This window comes from Rhinatrema bivittatum, chromosome 9 (assembly GCF_901001135.1).
Source record: "Rhinatrema bivittatum chromosome 9, aRhiBiv1.1, whole genome shotgun sequence".
In the NCBI taxonomy this organism is placed as follows: domain Eukaryota; kingdom Metazoa; phylum Chordata; class Amphibia; order Gymnophiona; family Rhinatrematidae; genus Rhinatrema; species Rhinatrema bivittatum.
The window spans coordinates 87,924,954-87,952,299 of NC_042623.1; the positions used below are offsets into that span (position 1 = coordinate 87,924,954).

General features: G+C 42.5%; 1 protein-coding gene across 1 annotated transcript in view; it reads right to left on the reverse strand.

The window, feature by feature from the left end:
• The window catches only part of CFTR (CF transmembrane conductance regulator), a 575,903-nt gene that overhangs the window by 419,209 nt on the left and 129,348 nt on the right, over positions 1–27,346 (reverse strand). The window contains exons 4-7 of the mRNA XM_029615983.1: positions 20,973–21,188; positions 19,258–19,347; positions 17,931–18,094; positions 9,085–9,210 (exon numbers count right to left, since the gene is read on the reverse strand). Of these exons, the coding sequence (XP_029471843.1) occupies positions 9,085–9,210; positions 17,931–18,094; positions 19,258–19,347; positions 20,973–21,188 (596 nt within the window). The remainder of the gene's footprint in view (positions 1–9,084; positions 9,211–17,930; positions 18,095–19,257; positions 19,348–20,972; positions 21,189–27,346) is intronic.

Below are 27,346 nucleotides of genomic sequence, written 5' to 3' on the forward strand. Positions count from 1 at the left end.
CCTAAGATTTCCAGAGGCCAAACTAATTTTGGGTGAATTAAGCAAATATTGAGGATGAGCATAATACTTTACAACCTTACAATCTGGAAAGCTACATTTCTTACCTGTAATAGTAATCTCTGAAGACAGCAATTTACCAGACACATACACATGGATCACATGATAGCTTTTGATACTTTTCATAGAGGTAAAAGCTTTTTACTGCACATGCACTACAGTGTCCAAGCTACAGCAGCCCTGCAAATCCCTCAATTCTATATATTAGGTTTGAATGGGAAAGAACAGTTCAGAATGGAGATGAAAGGAATTGCATAATAGGTGAACTACTGTCTTCAGAGAACATCTGTTACCAGTAAGCAACTTCACTTTCTCTACAGACAAGCAGTTTATCAAGTCACTCATATCGGACTTCCTAACCATGGGTTGTCTTCAACAACAACAAATAAAAGGGAATGAAAACAAGAACTTCCAATGGGTGGGAAATATTTTTGGGGGGGAAAATCTCTCTTTTTCTGCTTTGCATTTTTTTAAAACAGGGAAGACAACCAAAAAAGCATAAAAATGGGCTGCAAGAGGGACGGAGTTGGGCTCTACCCCTCAAAGAGGCTATATAGAATGGAGAGCCCAAACCCATTATCCTGATGGGAAGCCATGTTCAGACAGCAGTGAAATGTTAATATGCAGATAGAACTCCACATTGCTGATTTGAAAATCTCCTTAGATATGTGATCAATGCCTCCAAGACCCTAAAATTATGGGCCTTAACATGCCCTTCTGGGCATAACGGAAAGAAATATAATCTCCTACTCAATTAGAAATGATGTGCTTTGTCACTGCACTCTCAAGTCTTTTGGGGTTAAATGAATCAAAATGCTGGGTGGACTTTCTATAGGTTTCAGTCCACTCTAGGTAGCAGGTAATAATTCTTTTACAAACCAGGGAATGAAGGGTCTTTTCACATTAATGGACATGTGGCCTAGGGAAAAATGTTGACAGGATGATTCACTGATTAAGATGAAGACCAACATCACCTTAAATAGGAGCTTAGGATGCATGTGGAGTACCACATTATTATGATGAAATCTTGTTTAAGTTGGATAAGTTACTAGAGCCACTAACTCTGCAAGCTTACATTACCACAACCTAAAAAATGCAACCTTTCAGATCAGGTACTTGAACCTACAACAGTCTAAAGGCTCAAAGGTGATTTTAATCGGCAAAGCAAGAGACATACTGATGTCCCATGACACTGTGGGAGGATTTAAATGAAGCAAGCCCTTCATGAATCTGATAACTAAAGGATGTATAGAAATAGGATTTCCTTCTACATGTTGATCATAAGCATCAATTAAACTGATGTGAATCCTAACAGAGTTGGATTTTAGGCCAGACTCTGAAACTCAGAAAAAGTGTTCAAGCAGTTTAGATTAGTTTATCATGTTAGACCACCTTTCCAACAGAAATCATAGCAGGTTTGTGTAGGACAAAACCAGGGATCTAGAGTTTTGCCTTCATGCCAAATGGAAGACCTCCACATAAAACCTTCTAGTGGATTCTTTTCTAAAAGCCAGAAGGACTTTAGATACGTTATAAGAAACACCAAATCGCTGTATTACATTCTCCTCAACTTCCAGGCTGTGAGGACCACTGACTATGTTAGGTAGCAGCAATGTTCCCTGGCTCTGTATGATCAAATTTGGAAAAGTTACCAACTTGTTTAATTTACTCAGGGACAAATCCTGAAGAAGTGGATACCAAACCTACCTTGACCAGAAGGGAGAAATAAGGCGCATGGTTCCATGGTCCCTTTGAGCTTTATTAAGGTTTTGACCACCAGAGAATAGGCATACAGAAGTCTTGTCCACAGAGCCGAATTTAAGACTGTAGCATCCATAGGCAGAGAGCCACTGCAGTGCCCCTTTGAAGCTGAACTGTCACATGACCCTATAGCAAGTAGAAGCAGACTTTTCTATGGTCTAGATATCTGGCGCCTTAGGCAGTTCCCTATGCCTAAATCTGGTCCTGCTTGTTCCCCAATAAAGGGAGAGGATGTTTGCAACTGTGCCTTCTGATCCTCTCTTGGAATAGAAGACTGATAGCTTCCTGTTCCACTTTGTCACATGAACAGGTTCACTGTAGGAGTATCCCACTCAAGGAAGATCCTGTCTGCTGCATTCTAGTCTAGGAACCACTCATGGGTTCAGATGTTGACCAAGTCTGTCTGTCAGGATTAGAGGTGTAAATTTCCCAGAAATTTTGAACTAAGTGGAAAAAAATAGGTAGAATCGGGAATGTTGGGAAATAATAAATTATTGTCCTTGGCTAGCTAGAGCTATATATTTTTGCTTCAACAATTATGAAAAAATCTGATGGAAAAAAATTATATCAAAAGCAATTTAACAAAAAATGAACAAATAAAACACACTTATGTGAAATGGATCACAGAATGTGACAAGAGGGAAGGTAATTTTCAAAGGCGTTTCTCTGGGTAAAACAGTGTTTTACCCAGAGAAATGTCTTTTTACAAAATTGTCCATTCAATATGAGGGTAAACTTACCTGCGTATATCCTGTTAGTGTATAAGTTTACCCAAACTGAGTGGAGATGCTCCTGGATGGGCAGGGTTTTTACTTATTTATTTATTTTAAAAACTTACATTCTGCTTTTTCAACAATGTTGCACAAGACGTATTTTAACATTACCGTAAACACTTTTAGATATTTAGACAGTTCTGAGAAGACATAACATCCAATCTTCCAGCAACATAACACTTCAAAATATATACTATGAATTTTCAGAAGTATATGTGCAAATTATTTTGGTAAACTCTTGCAGATAATTTAGCAGGAGCAGTTGTGTGTGAGGGTAGTTATGAGGAGATAATTTTAAAAAATATATGCATACTTTTCTTTGTAAATTCTGCACAAATTTCAGCTAATGTATGTGGTATATTACATAATTGACTCTGTATTTTCATAACTGTAAAAGCACAGCAAGCCACATGCTCCCTGCAACATTTCCCTTTGAAAATGTATCAGCAAGCATACCACAGGTAGAAAAAGAAACTAGAGGTTTTGCAACTGTACTGCAGTAGGTGGAAATTATGCACAAGAAGGTATACAGAGTAATATAATGATAAAATCACTGTGCATACTTTTTCTCCCTAACCTAATTCCATCCCCTTCCCCTCTCGCGGATAAAAGTATACACATTTTGAAACAGTGCAAATACTTGGACCCACACCCTGGTCAGCAAGAATAATTTCGAAGAGCATTTTTATGTGGGTAATCGTGTGATTACTTGCATAATAACCTTTGAAAACTGTCCTTCCCATGAATGCCCACAGTATTGAGGCTAAGCAAAAAAAGCATTGCCCAGTACTGGAGTTGCAGTGTCCCTACTACAAATCGGAGATACATCCCAGTCACAGGAAATATTTCTATGTGGGTACAGGCCCCATTTAGATCCAGGAAATAACCAATCTGTTTTGTTTGGAAGGGGATTTACAGATCCCAGTGAACCATCCTTAATTTTCCCCCTTCAGGAAGCTAGGCAAGGCTTTTAGGTCTAAGATGGGATGGAAGCCACCTTTCTCTTTGGGAACCACAAAATATTTGGGAGTAAAATCCCTGCCCTCCCTCTTATGGTGAAACAGATTTGACTGCTCTGGCCTGCAAGCGGGAGAAGATTTCCAACTTGGACAGATTATGATGCTTAGCAAGATTTTCTGCTCTTTTGGGAGGGTGATTTGAAATGATTCTCAATAGATATAATCTGTAGTCTTCCTTCATAATTTAGAGAACCCAGATGTCTGAAGTATTAGTGGCTAACATGTCATGAAAAACCTCAACTTTCCTCCTACGGGGAGGTTGTCCAGAGTAGAAACCTGGCATTCTGGCTATCTTCTTTAGATCCAGTCAAAAAGCTGGCCCTGGTTTTCACTGGGTGACAGTACGGGCTTAATGATAATTTAGTTGCTACAGGGAAGCCTTAGATCCTGTTACCCAGGACAAGGGAAGCATTTCTTTTGATTTAAAAAAATTTTCTTCCTAAGGAGTCCACTGTGAAACCTCCAAGATGCAGAGGGCGTTTCGGAGGTGGCAGTGAATAGGGCAAGAAGTATAAAAGTGTGCTTTCATGAGCTCAAACTTTCTTGGCCTTATCTCTGAAAAAATTTCCACAACTACAAGCCACATCTGTGAGCCTTCCCTGCACATCTTCACAAGGATCTGATGCCCATAGCCTTGAGAATCTGCAGGCACTAATAATCATGGTGGGGGCTCTTGATACTGTTTCAAAAGCATTGTAGGCCAAATGGTCTCAATGCTTTCCACCCTAAGAAATTAAGAACATAAGAAATTGCCATACCCTCCTCACCTATTGTCATCATGTGTTAAAACTTTGCCTGTTTCTCTTCAGAATGAAATTCAGTGAATTAATGGGTTCCTTCCAGGGTTATGAGCAAGTACTGAAGCATCTGGTAGGAAGCTAGGCCACACTGGAGCATACTGTTCTGTTAATGCTTCTTCCCTAAGAGATCCAGTGCATGAAATGCAAGGCGCACCAAGGCATGAATTCTCAACTTCTTGACCTTTTTAGAGCTGATTTGACTACCATACTATGGTGTGGTAACAGAGGCTTGTTGAATCTCTCAGCTTCATGGGCACAATACTTTGTGCCTGCCTTCTTAACAGGAAGTATGATGTGTGAGTTCTCCCACATCCTCTTCCATACATCCAAGAAGAGAGGATGTACGGGCACTGCCACCAGTTCTATAGGGCATCCATATATTTCAGAAGACTACAAAGACATGCACTGGGTTGCCTTCAATCTGTAATTAAACTGGGACAATCTTGGATATCCTTCCAACATAGGGAAGAAAAGGTGTTTACTGGCCTGTGTTTGGAGGTCAGTTTTGTATTCTTTTTGGAACAGTACACCTCTGACAGGTATCCAGAGCCACAGGAATCCTCAGTGAACACTGGTTCCATGGTAGCCTGAGGGCATACTAAACAAGCTGAGAACCTCCATAGGCTAAAACTTGGATCTGTGAGCATCAGGACTGAGAGATGTCAAGACAGTGTAATGGAGCAGCCTCTCTGGCTCAGCTTTTCAGAACAGGAACTCACCATCTCTCTATCTCTCAGAGACACAAGCACTGTTTGAACATGTAAATAAACTTTACAATCTTCACAGCCTGCTTTCAGTTAGAGTCCTTATCTTTCCACATAATACTAGCAGCTTAAAACAGCAAGGCATGTTTAACAGGTAATAACGGGTACAATTTCAGGCAATTCTAATTCTCCACATTGTAGAACTCGGCTTTCTCGCTTTAATCTGTCCAAAGCCAACTTCCCAACAGCTGATTGCCTCTTCCTTTAAACAGAGATCCTATCAACATTGTTTACTTTCAGAATCCATAGTCACACTCAGGACTCTGATTCCATATTGTTGTTCCAGATCTTTGCCTCCTAGCACTTTGGGTTTTTATTCCAGCTGAAACATTCCTCATTGGCTTCAGCTGCCTAACTCACTTCTCATTGTATATCAACTTGATTTATCTTTAAGAAAGGCGATTTATCTAATACAATAAACTATATTAAACTAAACCTGCCTGAGAACTACATGTTCTAAGAGACATTTCTCAAATATGACCTCACTTCCTGTTAGCTCAGAACACTTACATAACTATATTCCCAGAAGGCTCCTTTTAAGTGTGACCTCACCTCCTGTCTGGTCTTCAGTATACTCTCTCAAGGTCCCCCTAGCAGCAAACTGCTCTAAATCCAGTGCCCGTCTACACACACAGTTTGTCACAAAGAGGCTTCCCATGCTAAACTCATTCAAACAGCACCAAGAGAGGTTCAGTATGTTGGACCTATATCAGTACCAACACACTCAGGACTGAAGTGGAGTCCGGGTGCTTAAGGCTGATGTGGCCAGACCCTCCAGTCTGCCACTATATGTCCCTAGGTTCCAGCCTAGATATTTCAATACTATCAATGAGCCATCCATCCCCCCTCAGTCCCTCCAACCTGGAGGTCTGTGGTTGAATGCTTCAACCCTATTTAACTGTGCCATGTTTTCATCCGGGTATGGCTAATGCTTATTTTATCACACAAATTAGATGCCCAAAAAAATTCTTATTCCAGTGACTTCAGAATTGTAATCCACACATCAAACCAAAATAAGCACACTGGTATATATTTATCACAAAATTTTAAATTGTTGAACCACACACACCAACACTTCTTGAACTCTCATATGTTTGTAGGACCTCCGATCTACATGAGCATGTTATGTCATACAAACTCACTTGTAGTGTACAGGTCCAAATTTGATTTATTTGTAGAAAAAAAATTTTTGTATGTTTTTTAATTTATTTAAAAACATAACAAGACCCTATCAACTTGATTAGGAATATCACCATTCTATGTATGAAGACTAAAACAAGAAACTGGTTGTTTAAATCCTATTTCACGAGTTTCCTACAGTCACAAGACCCAAAGGTATACTCAGCTTTTAGATGTCCTCAATGTCCAGACACGGCCGTGTTTCGGACCATCCTGGTCCTGCTTCAGGGGCAATGATAAATCCGAATGGCGGTCGGAGATGCCGATCGCGCAATGAAAAAACAAAGATTGAATTGAACCATGGAAATTGTTGGGAGACCCTGGATTTCATTTGGATTTCATTCGGATTTATCATTGCCCCTGAAGCAGGACCAGGATGGTCTGAAACACGGCCGTGTCGGGACATTGAGGACATCTAAAAGCTGAGTATACCTTTGGGGACATTGAGGACATTTAAAAGCTGAGTATATCTTTGGGTCTTGTGACTGTAGGAAACTCGTGAAATAGGATTTAAACAACCAGTTTCTTGTTTTAGTCTTCATACATAGAATGGTGATATTCCTAATCAAGTTGATAGTGTCTTGTTATGTTTTTAAATAAATTAAAAAACATACAAAAAAATTTTTTCTACAAATAAATCAAATTTGGACCTGTACACTACAAGTGAGTTTGTATGACATAACATGCTCATGTAGATCGGAGGTCCTACAAACATATGAGTGTTCAAGAAGTGTTGGTGTGTGTGGTTCAACAATTTAAAATTTTGTGATAAATATATACCAGTGTGCTTATTTTGGTTTGATGTGTGGATTATAATGCTTATTATTTTCAGACACAGAGCAAGAAGGATGTCTGGATTCTCCTCCCTGGTGAGGCATCCCCACCTCATCAGGCTTTTGCTTTTTGAAAAGGACCTCCACTGTGCACTCCCTGCCAAAGAGTCCCTCTGTTCTTAGTTGCAATAAGAGAGACTTTTTGCTGGAACCCATTGCTGACTCCCATTCTAGGTCTGAAATCCAGCGAGCCTATTCACCCCCAGAATGTGGCAAGCACATGTGACATGCTTGGCAGAGTAAGATGTTTTGATGACCTGAAGATTTCTATTTTTGAAAAGGGACTGTATTTAAACCTTGCTCCTTTGGAGGTCATCCTTGCTGGCCAGACACAAAGGACAGGGGGACTGAAGATCAGCGAGCCCATTCACCTCTTGAATGTAGCAAGCACCTGAGACAGTAAAACACCAGTCAAGGAAGATTTTGGATTAAGGAAGTATTTTCTCATTTGTTGTGAGGAGATTTTTTAGTCACCCCTTCTCACTAGGAGCCAGGCTGGTGTAGCAGGTTCTCAATCATAAGACATGTTTGCACGAGGAGTGACCATTCTAAAAAATCTAAGGAGACGAATAAGACCTGGAGACTCCCATCCGGATCTCCACCCATATGGGACAAGGATACAGGGCTGGGTGTTTAGGAATGAGCTGTAGACTCAGGAAGAACTGTTTGTTCTGTGTTTGAGGAGACTTCCCCAATAGGATTCCCGTTCGGTTGCTGAGAGAGTTTTTGTGCACTTAAATAACATCATGGGAAGCTCTCAAAGAAAACCAATAAATAAGATTATGAAAAGAAATGGACTAATTTGACTTTTAACAAATCAGTAAACTTATAATTTAATACCCAGTGCCTTGTCCTGCCTGGTTTGTCCCAGCATCTTTCCACTTGGGATGAAGCAGCTATCAAAACACACAGGGAATAACACTTCACTACCTGGACCATAAGTGAGAGCTTCCCCCATAAAAGAATCCACCTCTGGGATAGAGAGTACAAGTCATGGGAGAAGCACTAGCAATAGAAGCCTTTAAGAGATACGTTTGTATGCCCTTTGGACTAAACACCCCACAGAGGATTACACTGGGATGTCAGTGCACCTGATCTGTCCTGTCCAATTCCACCTTGAATAGTGCCAATAACAGCACCGGAGTCAACCTGATAAGGAAGTGGACCTCCTCCATGGATCTCTGGAGTTCACTATTGAAGGCTGCAGACTGATATCTTGTATGATGTTGTCTGTGCCTGGGAAATATAGCTTACCTTCAGATACGGCCACTTCAGACAGTAAGGAACCTCTTACAATTCTGAGTTATTGACTCTGTTCATCAGTTCTTTTAAGCCTCCACTTGAGGCTTGATGCCAACTCTCATTGACTCTTTGCTGGAGTGAACAGAGCCCTTGTCTTGGCTAAAGTGGGAGAAGTGAGAATTTATCTCAACCCCTGGGCCTATCTTCGAACTGTATAAATTCACGGTCAAATACCCACAGAGACAATAAAGTGGCACAAATTGTGTGGCCAGCCCAATGTTCAGTGGCTATGCAGTATGTGCCAGGAATCAGATGCAGGATTTCTTTAAAATCCTCTCTCATTCCTTGAGTCAGTGTAACTGGAAAGGTATGCAGCCCATAACCCATAGCCAAGAGAGGGGAGAAAGAGAATTAGAAAGCAAATACCAGGTAGCCATGAATGAAGGCGCAAGGTGCTTTATCCTCAGGGCTTCCTGTTAGATACTATAACATTATAGTAGAAAGTCAATCAGGCCAAAAATAACAAAAATAATTAACTATTTTAGTCTGTATACCTGTAAAAGAATTTGGCATGTTAAACTTTAAATATTAACAAAATCTTGAGAACTATAGTAATGTGCTGTTCGCCATATGTGAAGAAAGAGATCACAACTTACTGTCTTAGGTTTTCAATGATTGTTTCCATTGCATCCTCCCAACAATAAGCCTTCACTGACTGTATGTTTTCAATGACTTCTGCAGTGATAACTAGCCTCTCATTGATCTTTCCTGCCCTCCTGTCTCTGTAAAAGTAACACACCGTGTCAGTATTACATTATGTTATAGAATGAATGCAAATCTCATAAGCCATAACATCATAAGCAACTCATTTTGAAAGGTCATATGCTCTTTATCACAAAAAAATATGTCAACAGTATCATCATGAAAACACAGCTCTTACTGTTAAAGTTATACAAATGTAATATTTATATTTGGTTTATAATAAACTAGGGCTTTCTAGTTACTATATTTGTGCCATGATAGAGGTTTTCCTCCACATCCTGATATTGAATGGTCTAACTATCATGTCACTGTTCACAGCTGCAACATAAGAAAACAAAAAGCAGAAAGTAGTCAAGTTAACAGTTTGCAGTTTCTGAACATCCTCTTGTGCTACCTAATGACAAGAATAAAGATGCTGCCTACTGAACAGAATACATTGAATGTTCTACTTTAAAACTGAGGCCGGGAGCAATATCAATTACAGTAGCATAGTAAATAATGGCAGAAAAAGACCATCTGGTCCACCTAGTCGACCCAGTTACTCTGTCCACATTGCTAAAGATAGTTCTCAACTGTTGGCCACAGAACGAAGCCACCTACAAAATTTCTTCTTATTCAGATCAGTCGTTTTTGTATTCCTTTCTGATACTCCATTATCTTGGGTAGAAAAGCATACAAGATCCCCACTCAGTTCCCTCCGGCACCCACAAGGCTCTGTAATAATTTAAACAGCCAGCAATATTAGCATGCTCCAGGCATCCGGCCTCCTAAGTCCCCTGTGCAGCTCGCCAGATATGAACACCCGCATTTCTGCTAGGACTTCTAATTATTTACACAGCTTGCAACCTGCCAGACAGACCCAGCTGCTAGTCTGAGTCTATCATCACAATATGATCTAAATGGTTCCCATTATTAGTGAGCCTCCTAAGTGTCTTGCATAGCCTTCTAGACAAGATACATTTTAGAAATAAAGTACTTATTAATTGAAGTTAGGTTATATACAGACCTATGCAGTAAAGCTTACTCTAAAAATGTTTAATGTACACATCATTAAATATTTAATGTGCATAAAACCCCACTGTACATGAGATGCACTAAATTTTGTCACATGCCCACTAAAATTAAGCCTTTTTAGCACACATGCAAAATTACTGTACACGCTAAGCTATAAAGTTTAGCATGTGCATGCTGTATCTCTAAATCCCCCATGCTAATCATCCCAAAGTGAAAGGGTGGATTAGCACAAGGAATTTCATCCTCTCAATCCATCCCTTCCCTAAATCCTGGCACACCCTACTCCTGGGGGGAATTCTGCGCAAAAAAATGTAAAATTCTACGCACAAAAACTTAAAATTCTGCAAACTTTATATTGGTCAAAATAACACAATTTACATCACAGTCTTTAAGTAATTACATTTTAAATTAATACAGAAAAAAGTTATTACTTAAAGATGCAGAATTTTAAATATTTTGAGCAGAATTTCCCTAGAAATTCACTGTAAGAGTGTCCCTTCCACTCGCGCTCCCTACTCCCCTGGCCACTTTGCCCTCTCACTTTGCCCAACTCTTCCACCTGCCAGTATCTCTCCCCTTCATCTCTAGGCTCAACCCCTTCCACTCTATTGCCAGTCTCAGAGTTTGACCACATTCTCAGTACTGCCCCTCACACAGGCTCCCTCCGTCCCTCCCTCTCTCTAGTACACATACACACACCCTCATACAGGCTCCTTCACTCTCTCGCGCACACACACATCCCCTCATACAGGGCCCTCTCTCTTGCATACACACTCACATAAGCTCCCTTTCTCTCTCACACATACATCTTCACACAGGCTACCTATGTCTCTTTCTCACGCACCCCTTCACAAAGACTCTGTCTCACACATACACAATCCCTTCACACAGACTAGCACCCTCACATACACCGATGCCTTTTTCATACACTCAAGTTCCCAATCTCTCACAACCATACACACTCCTTCACAATCTCCTCATATAGGCTCCCTCTCTCTGAAACCCACACTCAAGCATCCTCCCCGCTCTCTTAACCTCCTCTCCCCCACACCTCCTCCCCTCAAATAGGCTCCCTCTCTGAAACCTACACTCAAGCATCCCCCCCCCCCGCTCTCTTACCTCCCATGGTCTCTCACCCTCCCCTCTCTCACACTCCTATCCCTGCTCTCACCCCCTCCCCTTTCTCACACCCTTCTCCCTGCTCTCACCTTCACCTCCCCCACACCCCCTCCCCTCCCTTACACCCCCTCTCCTTTCTCACACCCCTCTCCCTCTCCTCTCTCTCTCACACACACACACACACATTCTCTATTACCGGGGCCTTTAACTTCACCGCGAGCGAAACACACTCCATTCGCGGCACACAGGGGCCTTCCCTCTTCACTGCGAGCAAAGCACACTCCATTCACAGCACACGGGAGCCTTCCATCTTCGCCATGAGTGGTGCGCCCGGGCCTTCATCTTTGCTGCAAGCAGAGCGCGTCCATTTGCACACGCGGGCTTTCGTCTTCACGTGCTCGATTTGCGGCATGCCGGGGTTTCTCCTCTGCTATTTCCTGTGCAGAATTCCCCCAGAACTAACACCCCTGCAAAATGCTCCTGCCCCTAATCCCCACTCTCCCCTGGACACATACACACATATAACACTGTATAGTGAAGCACTGCTAGGCAATGTCTTTCAGTGTCTGCAAGGCTACCGGCAGGATAGTTTTCATTTCTCTCTTGCTGGTGAAGAGTGGGACCCTCTGGAATGGTAAGGAATCATTTCGGATGGAAGGGTGTGGACAAGAGGTCAGTTTCATCAGCCTGAACTTGACCAGGGAGATCCAGACTTCAGTAGGGTTGTCTTCATGGAAGAATCCAGCCTTCATAAGGAGGATGCCTCTGAGTGGGGATATTTTCAAAGGGTGGTTGAGCCTTCATAAAAGGGTGCCCTTGAGGGAGGATTACCATCATGGGTGGGGGGATTGCCTTGATAGAGGGTAGCTGTATGATGAAGAATGCTTGGATTGGGGGATGAAATCCCCTTTGTCAATCAGCCCTATCACTTTGGGTCAGTTAGCATGGAGGATTGAGAGACACAGCATGTGAAGTAAATACTTGGTTCAAATCAGGTTTTAACGTTTAGGCTTTGGCTGGCCTATGGTAAATAGTAGGTAGAAGAAAGTATACCACACTGTTTATCAAGGATCTGCTAAAATCTAATTTGACATTATCTCATTTGCATGCAGGTACAAACTAATTTTGGTGCCTATTTGTTAATGTCCCCTAATCCCAGTTTAGCATACATGCAAGAGCCTTAGAAGACTCAGATTCAGGATGGAACTCAGGCAAGGGCACTGCACCTCAGCGCACCCTACACAGCCCCCTGTGGGCTGGACACAGACCATGCTGTCCCACTGCACGCCCTACGCAACCTGCCTCAGGTTGGTCGCAAATTATGCGGGGAGCAGGACAGGCTCAGGACTGAGGGAAGGACGTGGACAGTAGTGAGGACATCTTTTGGAGCAAGGAACAAGGCTTGGAACTCTGACTGGACCATCCACGAGACAGGAACTAGGAAATTGGAATATCGTACAGAGGGTGGTCTCAGAGGAATGGAACCAGAGAAGGAGGACTCGGAACATAGAGATCCGCTGGCTGGGAGGTCGATGAGACTGGAACTAGGAAACCGGAGTATTGGAACAGGGATGGCCTCCGAAGACCTGAACTAATGACTATGGACTTGGAGACAGGGCCTATGCCAGGAAGACCCCTACACAGCCCCCTATGGGCTGTTCACGGACCACGACACTCGACACCTGGAGGAAGGATGAGGATGGGTCTGGAATGCTGACCGAGGACCGAAGACAGGAACATCCAGGATTTGATAGAAGTTTCAGATGAGACGGAGAATCCAAAGACTGATAGAAAACCAGGAACATGGAAGAGACCATACAAGGAGCTCTGACGAGGAACAAGACCCAGAACATGGAACAGGAACTTGGGAAATGGAACACAAGGATCAGGAACAACCAATGAAGATCATGGAACCACCTCGACAGACTTAGACCATGGGGGATCTTGCAGGACATAGAGACCATGGACAACCATGAGGATCCATTGCAAAGCCCCAAGGAAATGAAAGAGAGCCCTTTTATAGGGCTACAGGAGCAACAAGTGATGACATCATCAGTTGGGGCCGCGGGGCTCTTCCCGCCACTGGCCCTTTAAATGTTGAAGAGAGGCACGCGCGCATACCTATGCAGGAGCCCAGGGACCGAGCAGGAGCACAGCATCAGTAGCGTCCCTGTCGTGATGATGGAAGAAACAGCGGCAGCACTGCAAGCCGTGAACTGTGGGGTCGGCGGCGGCTCCCCCGCCGGAGAGGACCACAACGACGGCGGCTCCCACCACAGAGACAGCGGAGCATCGGCGGCACCCAGGCCATGAGAAAAGAAGCAATGGCGGCAACTCCCCCACCAGAGAGAGACAGAGGCGGCGGTGGCTCCCCTGTTGCGGAGAGAGAGAGGCAGCTGTAGCGGCGGGCCAGTGGGAGGTGAGAAGCTGCTCACGGGCTTGTCCCATGGTGGCATCACAACACAGTCGCATCCCCTACCATGGAAGTGACCTTCTCAATATTTACTAATATGCATTTCTTACCCTTCTTACTAACTATCTGCTTAAAGATTGTACAAACCACTAGCTATCACAGTCCTAATTTCCTCACATAATTGTATTGGTATTAAACAACCCAACTACCAACCAAGCTTTTATCATTACTCGAAAGCATCTATTAGTTTCAAAGAGTTTTCCCGTTTGTCTGTCTTTCCATAGACACATTTCTGCTATGCTAAATTTGTCAATGGATTTACACATTTTTCAGTTAGATAAACCAATAGAAAATTTTGAAACCAAAATGAAACTAATCAAGTTTTGAAAATCTATCAAAAATAGTTTATCTATGTATGTTTTATATAGACAGCCAGGTATGCACTGATCTATATAACTTTCACTTACTGCTAAAGGCTGTAAATGCACTGCTTTCATAATGTTCCTAACCCTTCCCACTTATCCAGAAACCCTTCCAACAGAAAATAATGCATATCTGAGCTTACAGGAGTATTACCAAAAATAATGACACATAAGACTATCAACTGCAACTACTTTGTGTTATACTAGAAGCATACACTCCTCCAACTTGCAATAATTAATGAATTTTTTTTTTTTTTTTTTTTTGCTATTCATTCACTTTCAAACATACACCACAAAGCATCTGTCACTAGCTGTTAAACTGAAACTTTGAAGGAATTAAAAGGCCAACACTGCTTACAACTGACAACATCAGATCATGTTAGCAAACAGAGGGAGTTAAAAGGAAGGAGGTGCAAGAGAACAAAAGAGGTTAAAGGGAGAGAGAGCATCATACCCTGGTGAACTTATGAGGTTGAGCTTGACCTGGCAAAGGCTCAGATTGCTGTTATCATATGTTATTGCAGGAGCCCCTAATTTGATTTGGCAAGAGTTGTCAAATTCTATGGCAGATTTTTCAAATAAAGGAAAAAGAATCTTACAGCTAGATTCATCAAAATGCTATAATTTTCGCATGGATACACCCACGATAAGGAAAAGGGGCACAGCTATGAGAATTTTAGAATTACCATGCCCCTGTGTTCTTTGTAAGTAGCAAAGTGGAGTGAGAGTGAGAGTGTGAGAAAGAGAGAGAGAGAGAGAGAGACTGAGATTCTTTATAAAGCCTTCATAGTAGTCAACTATTTATATTACTATAGGAGGGCCAGCTAGTAACTGAAGATGAGGTTTTGGTGGTGGTATAGGGTTTGGGGGCCAGTTTTCATGCAGTGTGAGATGTATGAACAGCACAGTACACCTCAATGAAGATTTGATGTCATTTGGAGTGAGGAAAGTCAGACTAAAATTAGATTAATTCAATGTTCTCTCGCCCTAGAATAATAGTGCCCTAGTAGAGAGTCCATCAAGCTAGGGTGAGAGAACATTGTAAAAATCTCATCTTTGTGTTACTTTCCTCACTCCAAATGACGTCAAATCTTCACTGAGGTGAATTGTGCTGTTCGTACGTCTCACTCTGCATGTAAAACGGACCCCTAAATCCTACACCACCACCAAAACCTCACCTCGAGTTATTAGCTGGCCCTCCTATAGCAGTATAAATAGTTGCCTACTATGAATTCTACCCCAGATGCTCACTCGGTCTCTCTCCCCCTCCCCTCATGTTCAAAACGATAAATATTGCAAATTGCGTTACGGCTGTTTCAGGCATATCACACAGCTGAATGCCAGGAAAAAAAGGAGTAGTTATTTCCAGCATTAAAGCATGCGATAAAGCCCCTCATTTTCATTAATCCTGCCCAAACCCCTGTCCAATCCCACCCGTTTGAATACATTTGCCAAATTTGCATTTACGCCATACACTGCGATAACTATCGCAGGCAATATGGCATTATCGCGGGCATTAGCACCATAATGCCTTTTGATGAATGACCCTGTTAGTCATTGGAGCTGGAGAGGAAGGAGTAGAAGGTATCTAAGCATAGGAAGAGAAAAGATCACAGAGAAGGGAAAAAAAGAAATCTCAGGGAGATAGAGAACTAAGTGATGGAAGAGGACAGAGGCAAAGAAGGAGAGGGAGAAGATGGGAGTTTCAGAGAGGATAAGGAAAGTGAATGAGAGGAGGTAGGGGGAGGGAGAAGGGGAAGGGGAGATGAGAAAAGAGGAATGAGGAGTGGGGAGGTGAGAAGAAATGGAATATTGGGGATGGGGTGGAAGAGGAGGGAAGATTACGATGAAGAGGAGGAAAGAGGGATGTCTAGGGATAAGAGTGAAGGAGAGGGAGAAGGAGGAAAGATTGGGATGGGGTGAAGAAGGAAGGAAGCCACAGGCCTTCTCCCAAATCACACTCCATCCCTGCTTTCCTTTATCCTCCTTCCAAAGCTCCTTTGATCCCCTCACATTCCCTCTTTCACTTTCCTACCCCACTATACCCTCACTCTCCCTCATTCACTTCCTCCCACACCTTTTACAAACCCTTGTTCACCCCCTCCCCCCATGAATCCTTCACTCATCCTGGTTCCCTCCCATACCCTTCACAATTTCTGGTTTTCTCCATTCCACCCACACCTCTCACAAACCCTGGTTCCCTCCCCCACTCACCCCCCCCCCCCCCCCCAACAACAATCCCTGGTTCATTTATTCCCTCTCTCCCTACCCGCCATGATGATCCCTGGCTCATTCTCTCCCTCTCTCCCTTACACCCATGATCATCCCTGGTTCATTCATTCCCTTACCAATCCCCTCCCCCCAGTGCTGTCCAATTCAGTCACTCATTTTCTCTCTGCTTCCACACAAATCTCCTCACTCACTAGCTCTTATCGTAAAACAGGAGGAGAAAGTCGGTGGTCTTGCAGCTCCTCTGGAGCTTCCTAACTATTTTTCTACCAGGTCAGGCCTTGGCAGGGAAGGAGGGAAGAAGCGCCAGAGGAGCTGCCAGATGGCATCCTCCTCCTCCAGCTTTATGATAAGAGCAAATGAGTTAAGGGATCCAGGGTGGGCAGAAGGGAAAGATTGTGCCATCCCACCATCACTAATGGTTCTCTTCTGAGAGGGACCCCGGTCTGCAATGGCAATTTGGCCTAGATTGGCCAATTCCACAACAAGGGCCCAAATTTTGTAGCTCTTACCTCAGCCATGGAATTGCAAGATAATGGGGGCCCTGGTTATTGATGAAGTAACACATTCTTAATGAACCAAACAGGCTGCAGTAAAAGTTCTCATCCATTTTATAGTGATCCATAAAATTTGATAGGTACTTGTATACTATCCAATTCCAGGATAAATCAAGTAAAAGTGTTATATACTTAAAAAACCATGTTTCTCAGGCCAAACAACAAATTTCAACAAGATTTAATTTTTAGCATGCTGCTGTACATTTACAGAAACAAGATATAGGGCCTGATTCCTGAAGCCTTTCCATTGCTTCTGTGTTCATGGGGAAAAAGCTTAGTGAATCAGGCTGATAGTTATCCATATGCATGATATTAAGTTTGTGCTAGTAATATGAAAACTAAAGTTCAAAATTAATAATTCAGGGGGTAATCTTCCAAGCAGCCCACTCAGATGCAAAGTTCATGGGTACTTTGCAGCCACAAAGTTTGTGCAGATTTTCAAAGGGAAAGACTGTGCACATCTTCCCTTTGAAAATTGCCCATGGGTACAACTGATCCATGGACTTTGCACCATTTTTTTTAATGTGGGCAGCATGTGTTTATGTGCGTGCTGTTTCCAAATCCCACCAAAAACATGTCCTTGGGTACACCTCCCTTTGCCCCAGCTAAACGTATCAGTGCTGTGGAATCCCGTACAGAATTTTAAGCAAATTAAGATGGGCAATTTTCAGAGTCCTTTTAATCTGGGTAAATCGGTACTTACCAGGGCACATGGGCTTTGAAAATTGTCTTCCCCAAATGCTTTTCCCTCAACTATTTGGCTCACTGGACCTCTGATCTCTTTCAACCTAACCAATGATGTAACATATTTCTTTCATATTTTTTAATTTTAGCCATCCTTTCCAAGTGTATTTTACTATACAGTGTAACCTATGCTAATGTAATTTTTTCAACAATGCTTTTAGAAGAGCAAAGTAGTTCAGTCTATTTGCACAAGGATATCTTTCAGTAACGTGTCTTTCAAATCATTCAAATAAAGGTGTTACCTGTAATTCATCATACTTCTTCCTAACCAGGCTTGGAAAAGGACAACTAGTATAAGAAAACCGAGCCCACAAAATGAAAAGGCTGCCAACAGGTCCCACATTAACCCCATCAGCAGCAGAACTTGCATTGGTGCAATCCACACGAAGTGAGCCAGTGCCAGACCCTGTCAAATAAAATTCAGACTTTGAATTTACATTGGAAAAACTAGTTAAGCAACGTATGGACAAAGAAATGAGAAATTCACATAGCAGGTTGCACAATATGTAAGAGAATTGTGAAATTAACTTTGAGCAAAGCACATCAACAGAAAAGGTTTTGTGTTTCTTAATGTATGGGAAGATTGGTGCTAATTACGATGAGACCATAGCAATGTGTATCCACATTCCACTCAAACTTTGGTTTTTCGAAAGGACAAAGTTCAGTCTTGTAATTATCCCTCACTCTGTACAGGTATACAGTACAGTACATTGTTCAGGCAATGCAGAGAAAGTGCCTGTACATTTATAAAGTACTGCATGGAGAATGGATTAATAAAAGCTTTTGAAGTTATTTACTTAGTATAGCTCAATGTGGTAAAGGAAAGATTAACTACTGTACACTCTATGTTGCTAAAAACAGAGCAAGCCAAACATTTGTTATTGCTCAGCGTGGTTTCTTAACCATTGAATCAGGATAGGTGGAAATAATCATAATTATTACTTATATGCATTTTCAGAACTTACTGCAACAAAGAATCATTCCTCTACTTGGAATTCTGCAATTTATGCATAATTTGCCACCAGGCATTTTCCACGATCGCTGAATCCAGCAGAAGGAAATCATACATAATGACCACAAAGCAACATCAAAATCAACAACAGTCACAAAAAGCAAAGCTAGAATGAGTAGATGGGAATGGCAAAAATGGGAGGGGAACAGAATTACAGAAGGTTAAAGCTAACCTAATTATAATCACTAAGAAGCTGATCTTGAATCACTCCAGTAGTACTGGGTCATAAGGACACTGTCACATGTAGGAGTGGAGTTTACTAACCTTGAGTTGCTGGACAGCAGATTGAAAGTGAAAGAAGACAGAATGAAGAATGGGGGAACATTAAACAGTATTTCCTAAATGGCAGTCATATCAGGAAAGGAAAATAATATATTGGATTTTATATAGGATACATATATTTTCTTTCATTATGCTTACAGTCTACATGTACCCATTTCTTGCTATTACCTCATTTAGATGAAGCCGTCTGTATTAGGGTTGAAAAACTTGAATTTTTACAATAATCCACATCTATCTGTGTGACTCAAAAGTTGATTAAACTAACATAAACATACCTCATCAAACTTGTTCAGGTTGTTAGAAAGAAGACTTACAAACTGCCCAGTGCTTATTTTATCTAGCACGCTACTTGACAATTTCAGAGTCTGTAAAACAAAAGGGTAAGTGAATTTCTTTTAAAGGACCTGTAAATTCCTAAAATAATTAATGTAAATCTATATAAATAAAAATGTAAAATAGTTTGCACTTAATCGATAATCTCAGAAACTACTGCACCAATTGCTTTCAAATTTGGACACAACCTTGCTTTCACTTTCGGCAAGGTTCTTCTCTATCTAGATTACATAGATGTCACACGGTTACAGAGAAAAACATATTTTTACATGTGTGTGGGGAAAACAGCGACATCTGTTGGACAGACATGCAATATACGCTATCTACCTTGAGAAATGAAGCTGCTGTACTGCGCATGCGCGGGCGGGAGCGCATGTCGGGCACAGCGGGACCAACATGGCGCTGGGAGGAGCAGCAGCGGTGCACATCGGGCACAGCGGGACCAACATGGCGCCGGGAGAAGCAGCAGTGGCGGACCGGCAGCAATATCGGGTGTGGTGGTGTCGGCCGGCTGAACTTCGACACCTGGGAGGAGCTGCAGCAGCGATCTGGTATGGCTCACGTGCACGACAAGGAGGGATCCTCGCTGACCTCGTGTCTTCGGGAGCGGGCCGCGCAGAACTGCACAAGAGGGAGAGGGCCGGGGGGGGGGGGGATCAGCTGGGAGGGCATTGCGAGCGGGAGGGGATCTGAGTCAGGGAAGGAGATTCAGAGAGGGTGCGGTGTCACTGACAAAAGGGTAGGGAGTAGGTGGGGAGAGGTGACAGTGATGGGAGGGAGAATGAAGGGGGCGGTGAGTGTCAGGGGAGAGGTGAGTGTGAGGGGTGAGAGTTGGAGTGGGGAGTGAAGGGGTGGTTAGTGACCAAAGGGGGAGGGGTGAGTGTGAGGTGAGACAATTGGAGTGGGGACAGGGGAGGAAAGGGGGGGGAGTGTGACTGAGGGACGATGTGTGACTGAGGTATATGAGCAAGGGGAAGGGGGGGGGGAAGAACCTGACTCTGCCACTGCAACGCGTGGTGGGCCACTGTTAGTACAAAATAAAAGAACTAAAACAAACCAATAATTTAAGTGATATCCTATTAGTGGTCAATGGTATTAATGAAAAGTAGAGAGAAATGAAGCCCAAGGACTGTTTAAAGTTAATTTGAGAGATATCAACTTTTTCTAAAAATGGCACATTTTTATAAAATGTTTCAATAGTTCTCTATTTATTTTATTTATTACATTTATTAATTGCCTTACTGTTAAAAGCGCCCAAAGTGAAGTACAACAAGATAAAATACAATACAAAACAATTGTTTAAAACAAATAAAACACATTCTTCTATCCTACTATGGAAAGGTCTAAACTCCTACAAGCATCAAACTTAATTTTTTATTAAGTTTTATACCATCTACACAAGTTAATCCATATTACTTGGCAAACTAAATTTTTGTAAGTGATCAAAATGACAAATCAAATAGTGGAAATATTCCATACACCTAGACATCTAAATAAGTCAAACATAGGCCTAACAGAAATCACTTTTCTATTATAAACATTAGGCCACTTGCTGCAGTGTTCTTCCTTTAAATGTTTTGAAGGCATCTGTTAGCATTTAAAATACAAATGTATCTAACTTTAGTGTTATGTTTCCTAGAAAACAGGAGAAACTTACCTTTTTATAAATTAAGCTAAACATGGCAATTCTCATTTGCATTCCTATATGATGAAGACCAAATATGGTAGGATGTAAGAGAAGCATCCTCACTAGGAAAAGAAGGCACAAGCCGATAGCTAGGTAATACGCAATGGATCGCTCATGCTTGTTGTCCGGGTCATAGGATGCTATAATTCTTCCCAGCAAAAGAGGTTGCACAGCCTTGGTGATTTCCTAAATGAATAAAGACAGAAAGTAATTTGAAGATATCTGTAGAGGTGCTACTAAGGATAAAAAGCAACCATGCAAATACAACCAGGCCCTACTGAAAATCTAAAACAAAAGAGATTCAACTTCTATGAATGCGTACATACACTGAAGGTGGTCTTGGCAATTTAGCCCAGCACTAGAGGAAGCAAAGTTTACAACATCAGTTGTATGTAATTATCTTTAAATCTACAGGAACTAACAGAGCACATAATAAAAGGACATTTGTGACGATAGTGATAGTATTGCCATCAATTTGGAATTATAATCATGTTCTCAGAATTAGATGAACCTAATATTCAAAGCAGATGTGTTGCTTCCCTAAATTTTTTATTCTCTGACCCATCATCCTTAATTTATGAAATTTAATATTTAAAGATTTGCAAGCGGTTTGTCGCCATGCAGAAAGGAATCATGACCTTTACAGAATGCTCCCATTTTATTCTGACTAAAAGGTTAACTTTAATTGCAAGGACTGGATTAAGAACAGCTAATTCCCAATGCCAGATATCACAATACAAGAGTATGCTAGAATATGTATTATAATAAATAAAGCTGAACTATTAAAGAGAAGTTACAATTCACTTACTGCTTGAGTCACCCAAATATGAGACTTAAAACATTTCTGACAGAAAGTTACTCATCAACTTTGGCAAATAAAAATATTCAGAGCCTGTCCTAAAATAAAGTAGTTCAAAGGCTCTGTATAAGTCAAAAAAAAAAAAAAAGCATGCTTTACTTTACATGGGTTCTTAGTCTGGTCTCAATCCAATTTGCAGAATATATTAAGAACTTCATTACCATATACATGAGCATCATTAGCCATTTGCTCCCCTGACATTATCAACATCTGTAATTAGACAGAAGCAGCCCAAAGAGCATTCTCACATTGTGATGTCAGCTAAGAACACGTAAAAAAAATCCTTGCCCATACTTCAGTCATCATATTGCTTCACTTAAATATGTTCAAAAAAACATGTTGTCCAAAGCTATTCAATAGGAATAATAGGAAAAGAAAGAAAACTTATTCTTGTGGAAAGAACATTGCCATAATTACAAGAAGTTAATAAGATGAAGGAACAGCATTTTATCTAGCCTCGGTTTGAGTCTCAATGCATTTTCTATGGCAACATTCCAAATTTTGTCCCCCTCTTGTGCCCCTCAAAAACACTCTCCAAATTTGTAAACTAAAACAGTCTAATATCCCTCCAGAAATCTAGCTCCACACCAAGTTTAATTAAGCTAGATTCAACCCTTCAAAAATTATAAGAAGGACACAACACACAGACAGAAAATACAATACATGGACAAAAGAATGATCTGATGAGCCTCTCTCTTCATATTGAATGGAGGCTCAAAAGAACGCTGTACAGGAGTTAGGAAAGGTTCATATATATATAAAGAAATCCAAAAATTGTAAATAAAAAATTGAATCTCTCTGTGCACACTTTGCCTTTCTCTAATTATTTTATCAGCAGTATTAAACAGTACAGAGGAACAACCCCTTAAAAAAACACATATCTATTTTATACAACTCTGAAGGTTGAAGCTCCACTCCACTCCTCCTAGGACACGATACTTTGAGAGTTTAGGACTGAAAATACAGAATAATCTAGTACTGGAAGGGGAAAAGGGTGGGGGAAAGGGATGTTCATCTGCCATATACTACACAGCCATCATCAATCTTCCATACTTCCCAACCCAAAACGAACAGAAACCCAGTAGGAGAAAATTTTAAAACTACACAATTACAACACATACACACACATATACTCAAGCCAGTTAACTATGGATAGAAAATCCAATCAAGACAATTTCACAAATATCTTCCTTCATGAAGAACTCAGCTGAAGTACTTACTATACCTAATCTCTCAGAGATGCTACTGAAGCACCAAATACTTATCAAAATCCACTGCTTCTATGTTCAACTTGAAGGAGAACACAGCCAGTCATAAATACAATGGAACAGTCTACCACAAGGAAGTTTTTAGCACCACTCCTTAATAACTGTATGAATGACCAAACAATTTAGCTGAAAACATATAGCTTCATTTATACTGATAACTTACCAATAGCAGCATGAGCAGAAGACTTCACCTAGCTCAAGCACACTTAACAGCTGCACTAGCCAGGATGACTAACTATTATATCATTAATTATTTTTGGACAAATCTAAGACACTCGTAAGCCTCTTCCACCTTCGCAAGCACAAAGAACTGGAATGGTATACATTGATTCACTGCACATACCCAGTATACCTCAGACTAACACTGGATTACTCACTTTCCTTCAAGATCCATAAAGAAAAAAACAAGGTCAGCATGCGAAACATCATCCATAAGCTTGGAAACTGTTATGATCGGCGGTCCAAGGGATGCTCCATGGACACCCACTCCTACCTTTAGGCCTGGCCCCAGCGCATGCAGTATGATGCCACTAGTGATCTTAGTTTAGCCAGCTGCTTGGCAACACAGCAAAATGCCACCGGCACGTGGCAGACGCTGACACTCTGCACTCTGGCTTCCTCCTAGGCACGCACGTGCAAAACTTTTTGATTTAAAGGGCCCATGGCAACCCTGGAAGACTTCAATGTCTTGGCCTACAATAGCCCTCTCCTGACATTGCTTCAGTGCCTCGGCAATAGGTCCACTACAGTTTGTAGAGCGAGTTGCCTCAGCATTCCTTGACTGCATTTCTGGTCTTTGTGTCTTCAGTTCCTGGCCTTTGTCGTCTGTTCCATCAGCCTTTGTCTCCCCTAATGTGGTCAGTCCTCAGTTCACCTAAGTCCTCTGTCTTCTCACCTGCCTGCCTGTGCTTTCTCTTGCCTCCCTGCCTGCCTGTCTGTCCTGCCTTCCCTTGGTCAGATCTTTGGTACTGACCTCAGTCTGCTTCTCAGATTTCACCTGAACTCTGCCTGTCACTGACCACTGCCTGCTCTCTGACAATGCCTGCTATTCAACCTGCAACCTGACCACTGCCTGCTATTCAACCACACCTGAACTCAACTAGCTTCAGACCCTGGCCTGCTACCCAACCACTTCTAGAGATCTTAAGCTCAGTAGAGGCCCTCACCTAAGGCCTGCCAGCCCCGGCTCAGGGCTGAACCTAAGAGGAATGTAGGCTGGTATAGGTGAAGCTCCAAATGCGCCTCTGCCTCACCTAACTCTGCCAGCCAACAGTGGGACCTGCAGGGCTACTCTCTGCAAGTTGCGCCAACTCCACCTTGGCCCAAGGGTCCACACTTGCAACACAAACTCAAAAATGGGAATCACTTCCACCTACAATAAGAATTACTATGCTTGCCCTGTTATTCCATTGCTGAGTATGCACCCCCACTATAAGGTCGATTTTAAAAAGTCCATGCGTGCATCCATGTGTGTGCAGTTCCCAGTGTGTGCACATGGATGCGCCAATTTTATAACCTGCACGACATGTTATAAAATCTGATGGCCACATGCACATGCACGCTGGCTTTTAAAATCCACATCCACATGTCAGGGTGGCCTGTGACTCCCACACGTGGAGGGAGATTTTATAAACTACGCATGGCGATGTATTCGAGCCTCCCCCAGATCCAATCAAGGAGCGGACTGGGAGGGAACTTTCCTATCCCTAATCCTACCCTTCCTACCTCTTCCCCTCTCCTCCCCGATCCCTAACCTAACCCTACCTATCCCTATACTTATTATTTTGTTAATTACTGCTCCTCTGGAGCAGAAGTAATCAGCATGCACCGGTCAGCTGCTGGCACGTGCTTCCCCAGGACAGCTTCGAATGATGCTGTCCTATCCCGGCCTGCCCCACTCCTTTCTTTGGGCCCGGCCCTTCTGTGCGTAACAGGGTCATACGTGAGGCTGGGTCCACTGTAAAATACGTGCAGCGCGTACAAGGCCCAGCCGCGCGTACAAGGCCCAGCCACGCACATAACCCCTGCTGTTTAAGCGCGTGACCCTTTGAAAATTTACTTGTATGAGAATACTCTGCTCATCCAACATAAATCAACCTGATGCTGAATGACAGCTGCTAAATTATTGCAGATTACCTTAAATCAACTAATCTGAAGAATCTGCATATCCTTGCTGGAATTTTGAAGATTTTTGGCAAGCCAAAAACAGACACTAGTTACCCTCTGTACATTGTGGCAAAAGAATACCTGAAATTACATAGGAACTTCCTCACAACAACAGAAGTAATTCACAATATATCTGTGGCTATGCATGATGAAATGTGACAAGACATAAATTGGAGAATTTGCCGCTGGGATTAGTATGGGTATCAGAGGAACTGAGCAGCTTCCTGTGAAGGTATAGGAGGAATGGACCACCTGGATATCCCTAAATCTCCTCTATACCTGTTGGCAGGTCAAGAGCTGTCATAATAAAATGGGGATAATCTATCAGACCTGATACCTGCAACTGTGCTAAAAGATAGATCATACAATACTCTTTGGTTTGCCCATTGCTGGACCTTGCACCATGCAGGATTTTGCCAAGGCCAACACTTGCACACTTAAATATGCTTAAAGCAGGGAAAAGAAATGCAACTTTGATGGATGGTCATGAGATGATGCATATGTAATCACTAGTTTACTGTTGACAGTTTTTCTCTTAATTGCATGTATGTATTATTTTTGTAAACCTCTTAGAATGCTGAGATTATATGGCTTATTAAATACAATTAACATAATATCCATTTTACATGGTTTGTGTCATAAGAGTCATACATATTGTTGTACTTGGGGGTGGACCCTTGTCCTGTGGTAGTACAGGGACTGTCCACAGGGGGCAGAGCATGGAAGGAGTCAGAGACAGTGTAGAGTTTCACCACTGGAAGCCCGAGGTCCCCCCGGGAGAAGCCCGTAGGGACCCGGGCCGCTTGGACTTAGGTGGGCCTCGCAGGGTCTCCTGGGAGAGTGTAAGTCCAGCATGCCCACAGATGGTAGAGGAGCGCTATCGGGTTCGAGGCTGGAAACAGGTTGAAGGAGAGCGAACCAGAATAGAGATGGCGATGACAAGGCTAGGGACAGAGCCAGAATCAAACAAGGTCAGGCAAGCAAGGTCAGAGTCCAGAAGTCAGTCCGAGGAATGGTCAACAAAACAAAGGTCAGGATCCAGAGGTCAGGCAAGGTTGAAGAGCAAGCTGAGATCTTGGGCAGGCAGCAGGCAGGCAGGTCAGGAAGAAGCTGAGGTCTTTGCCAGGCGGCAGGCAGGTAGGTCAGGAACAAGTTGAGGTCTTGGGCAGGCGGCAGGCAGGCAGGCAGGTCAGGAACAAGCTGAGGTCTTTACCAGAAGGACAGTCCGAGGTAAGACCGGAGAGACGAACAACGGACACTGGAACAAGCAGGGCTAGGAAGCAGGAACAAGTAGGAACGGAACTGGAAGAGAAGGATTCTGGAACAAGACTAGGAACAAGCAAGCAGGAACACAAGCAAGGGCAATCTCAGGAACAAACCTACCCGATTGCCAAGGCAAGGAAGTGAGGCCAGGAACTTCCTTTTAACATGAGTTCAATCAGGGTGCGCCGCGGAACTAGGCCCCGCCCTGGAACCTACATCAGGGTGGCTGGTCCGCGTGCACGCGCTTGGGGCGTGGCTAGCTGCTGCGGCACCAAGGCCCGGCGTGCAACTGAAGGCCCGGCGACCGCCACCGTGGGACGCCGGGGCCTAGTTGGACTTGCAAGGGCTGCGAGGGAGACAGGACCATGACCCACTGTGGAACCCCGAAGGCGAGTGGTCCCGTGCACGGGACGACCGCGGGTGGGGCGCGTAACACATATCATTTGTTCTATCATACAGAGTGACTAAGAAAACATTTGTACTTCTCTCCATTTTTTTTACTTCAAAAAATTATGCAACTGTTTTGGCTAGTTTTTAAATCCAACTCCTTTAATTTGATGCCTAGAAGAAAAGATTTTATTATACCCAGTGTCAGAATTTTATAACATTAGCAGAAAATCATCAGATAATTTTTATCATGTCCCTGTTTATGATCTGTTGATATCTTTACATAAGGTTCCGCTGAATAGTCTGGTGTGGAAGTGACTTTAGTTCTCTAAGGGACATTTTCAAAGGCTTTAGCACCATAGAATTAACCCACCTAAGTCAGCCGTATCCAGGAATGTAGA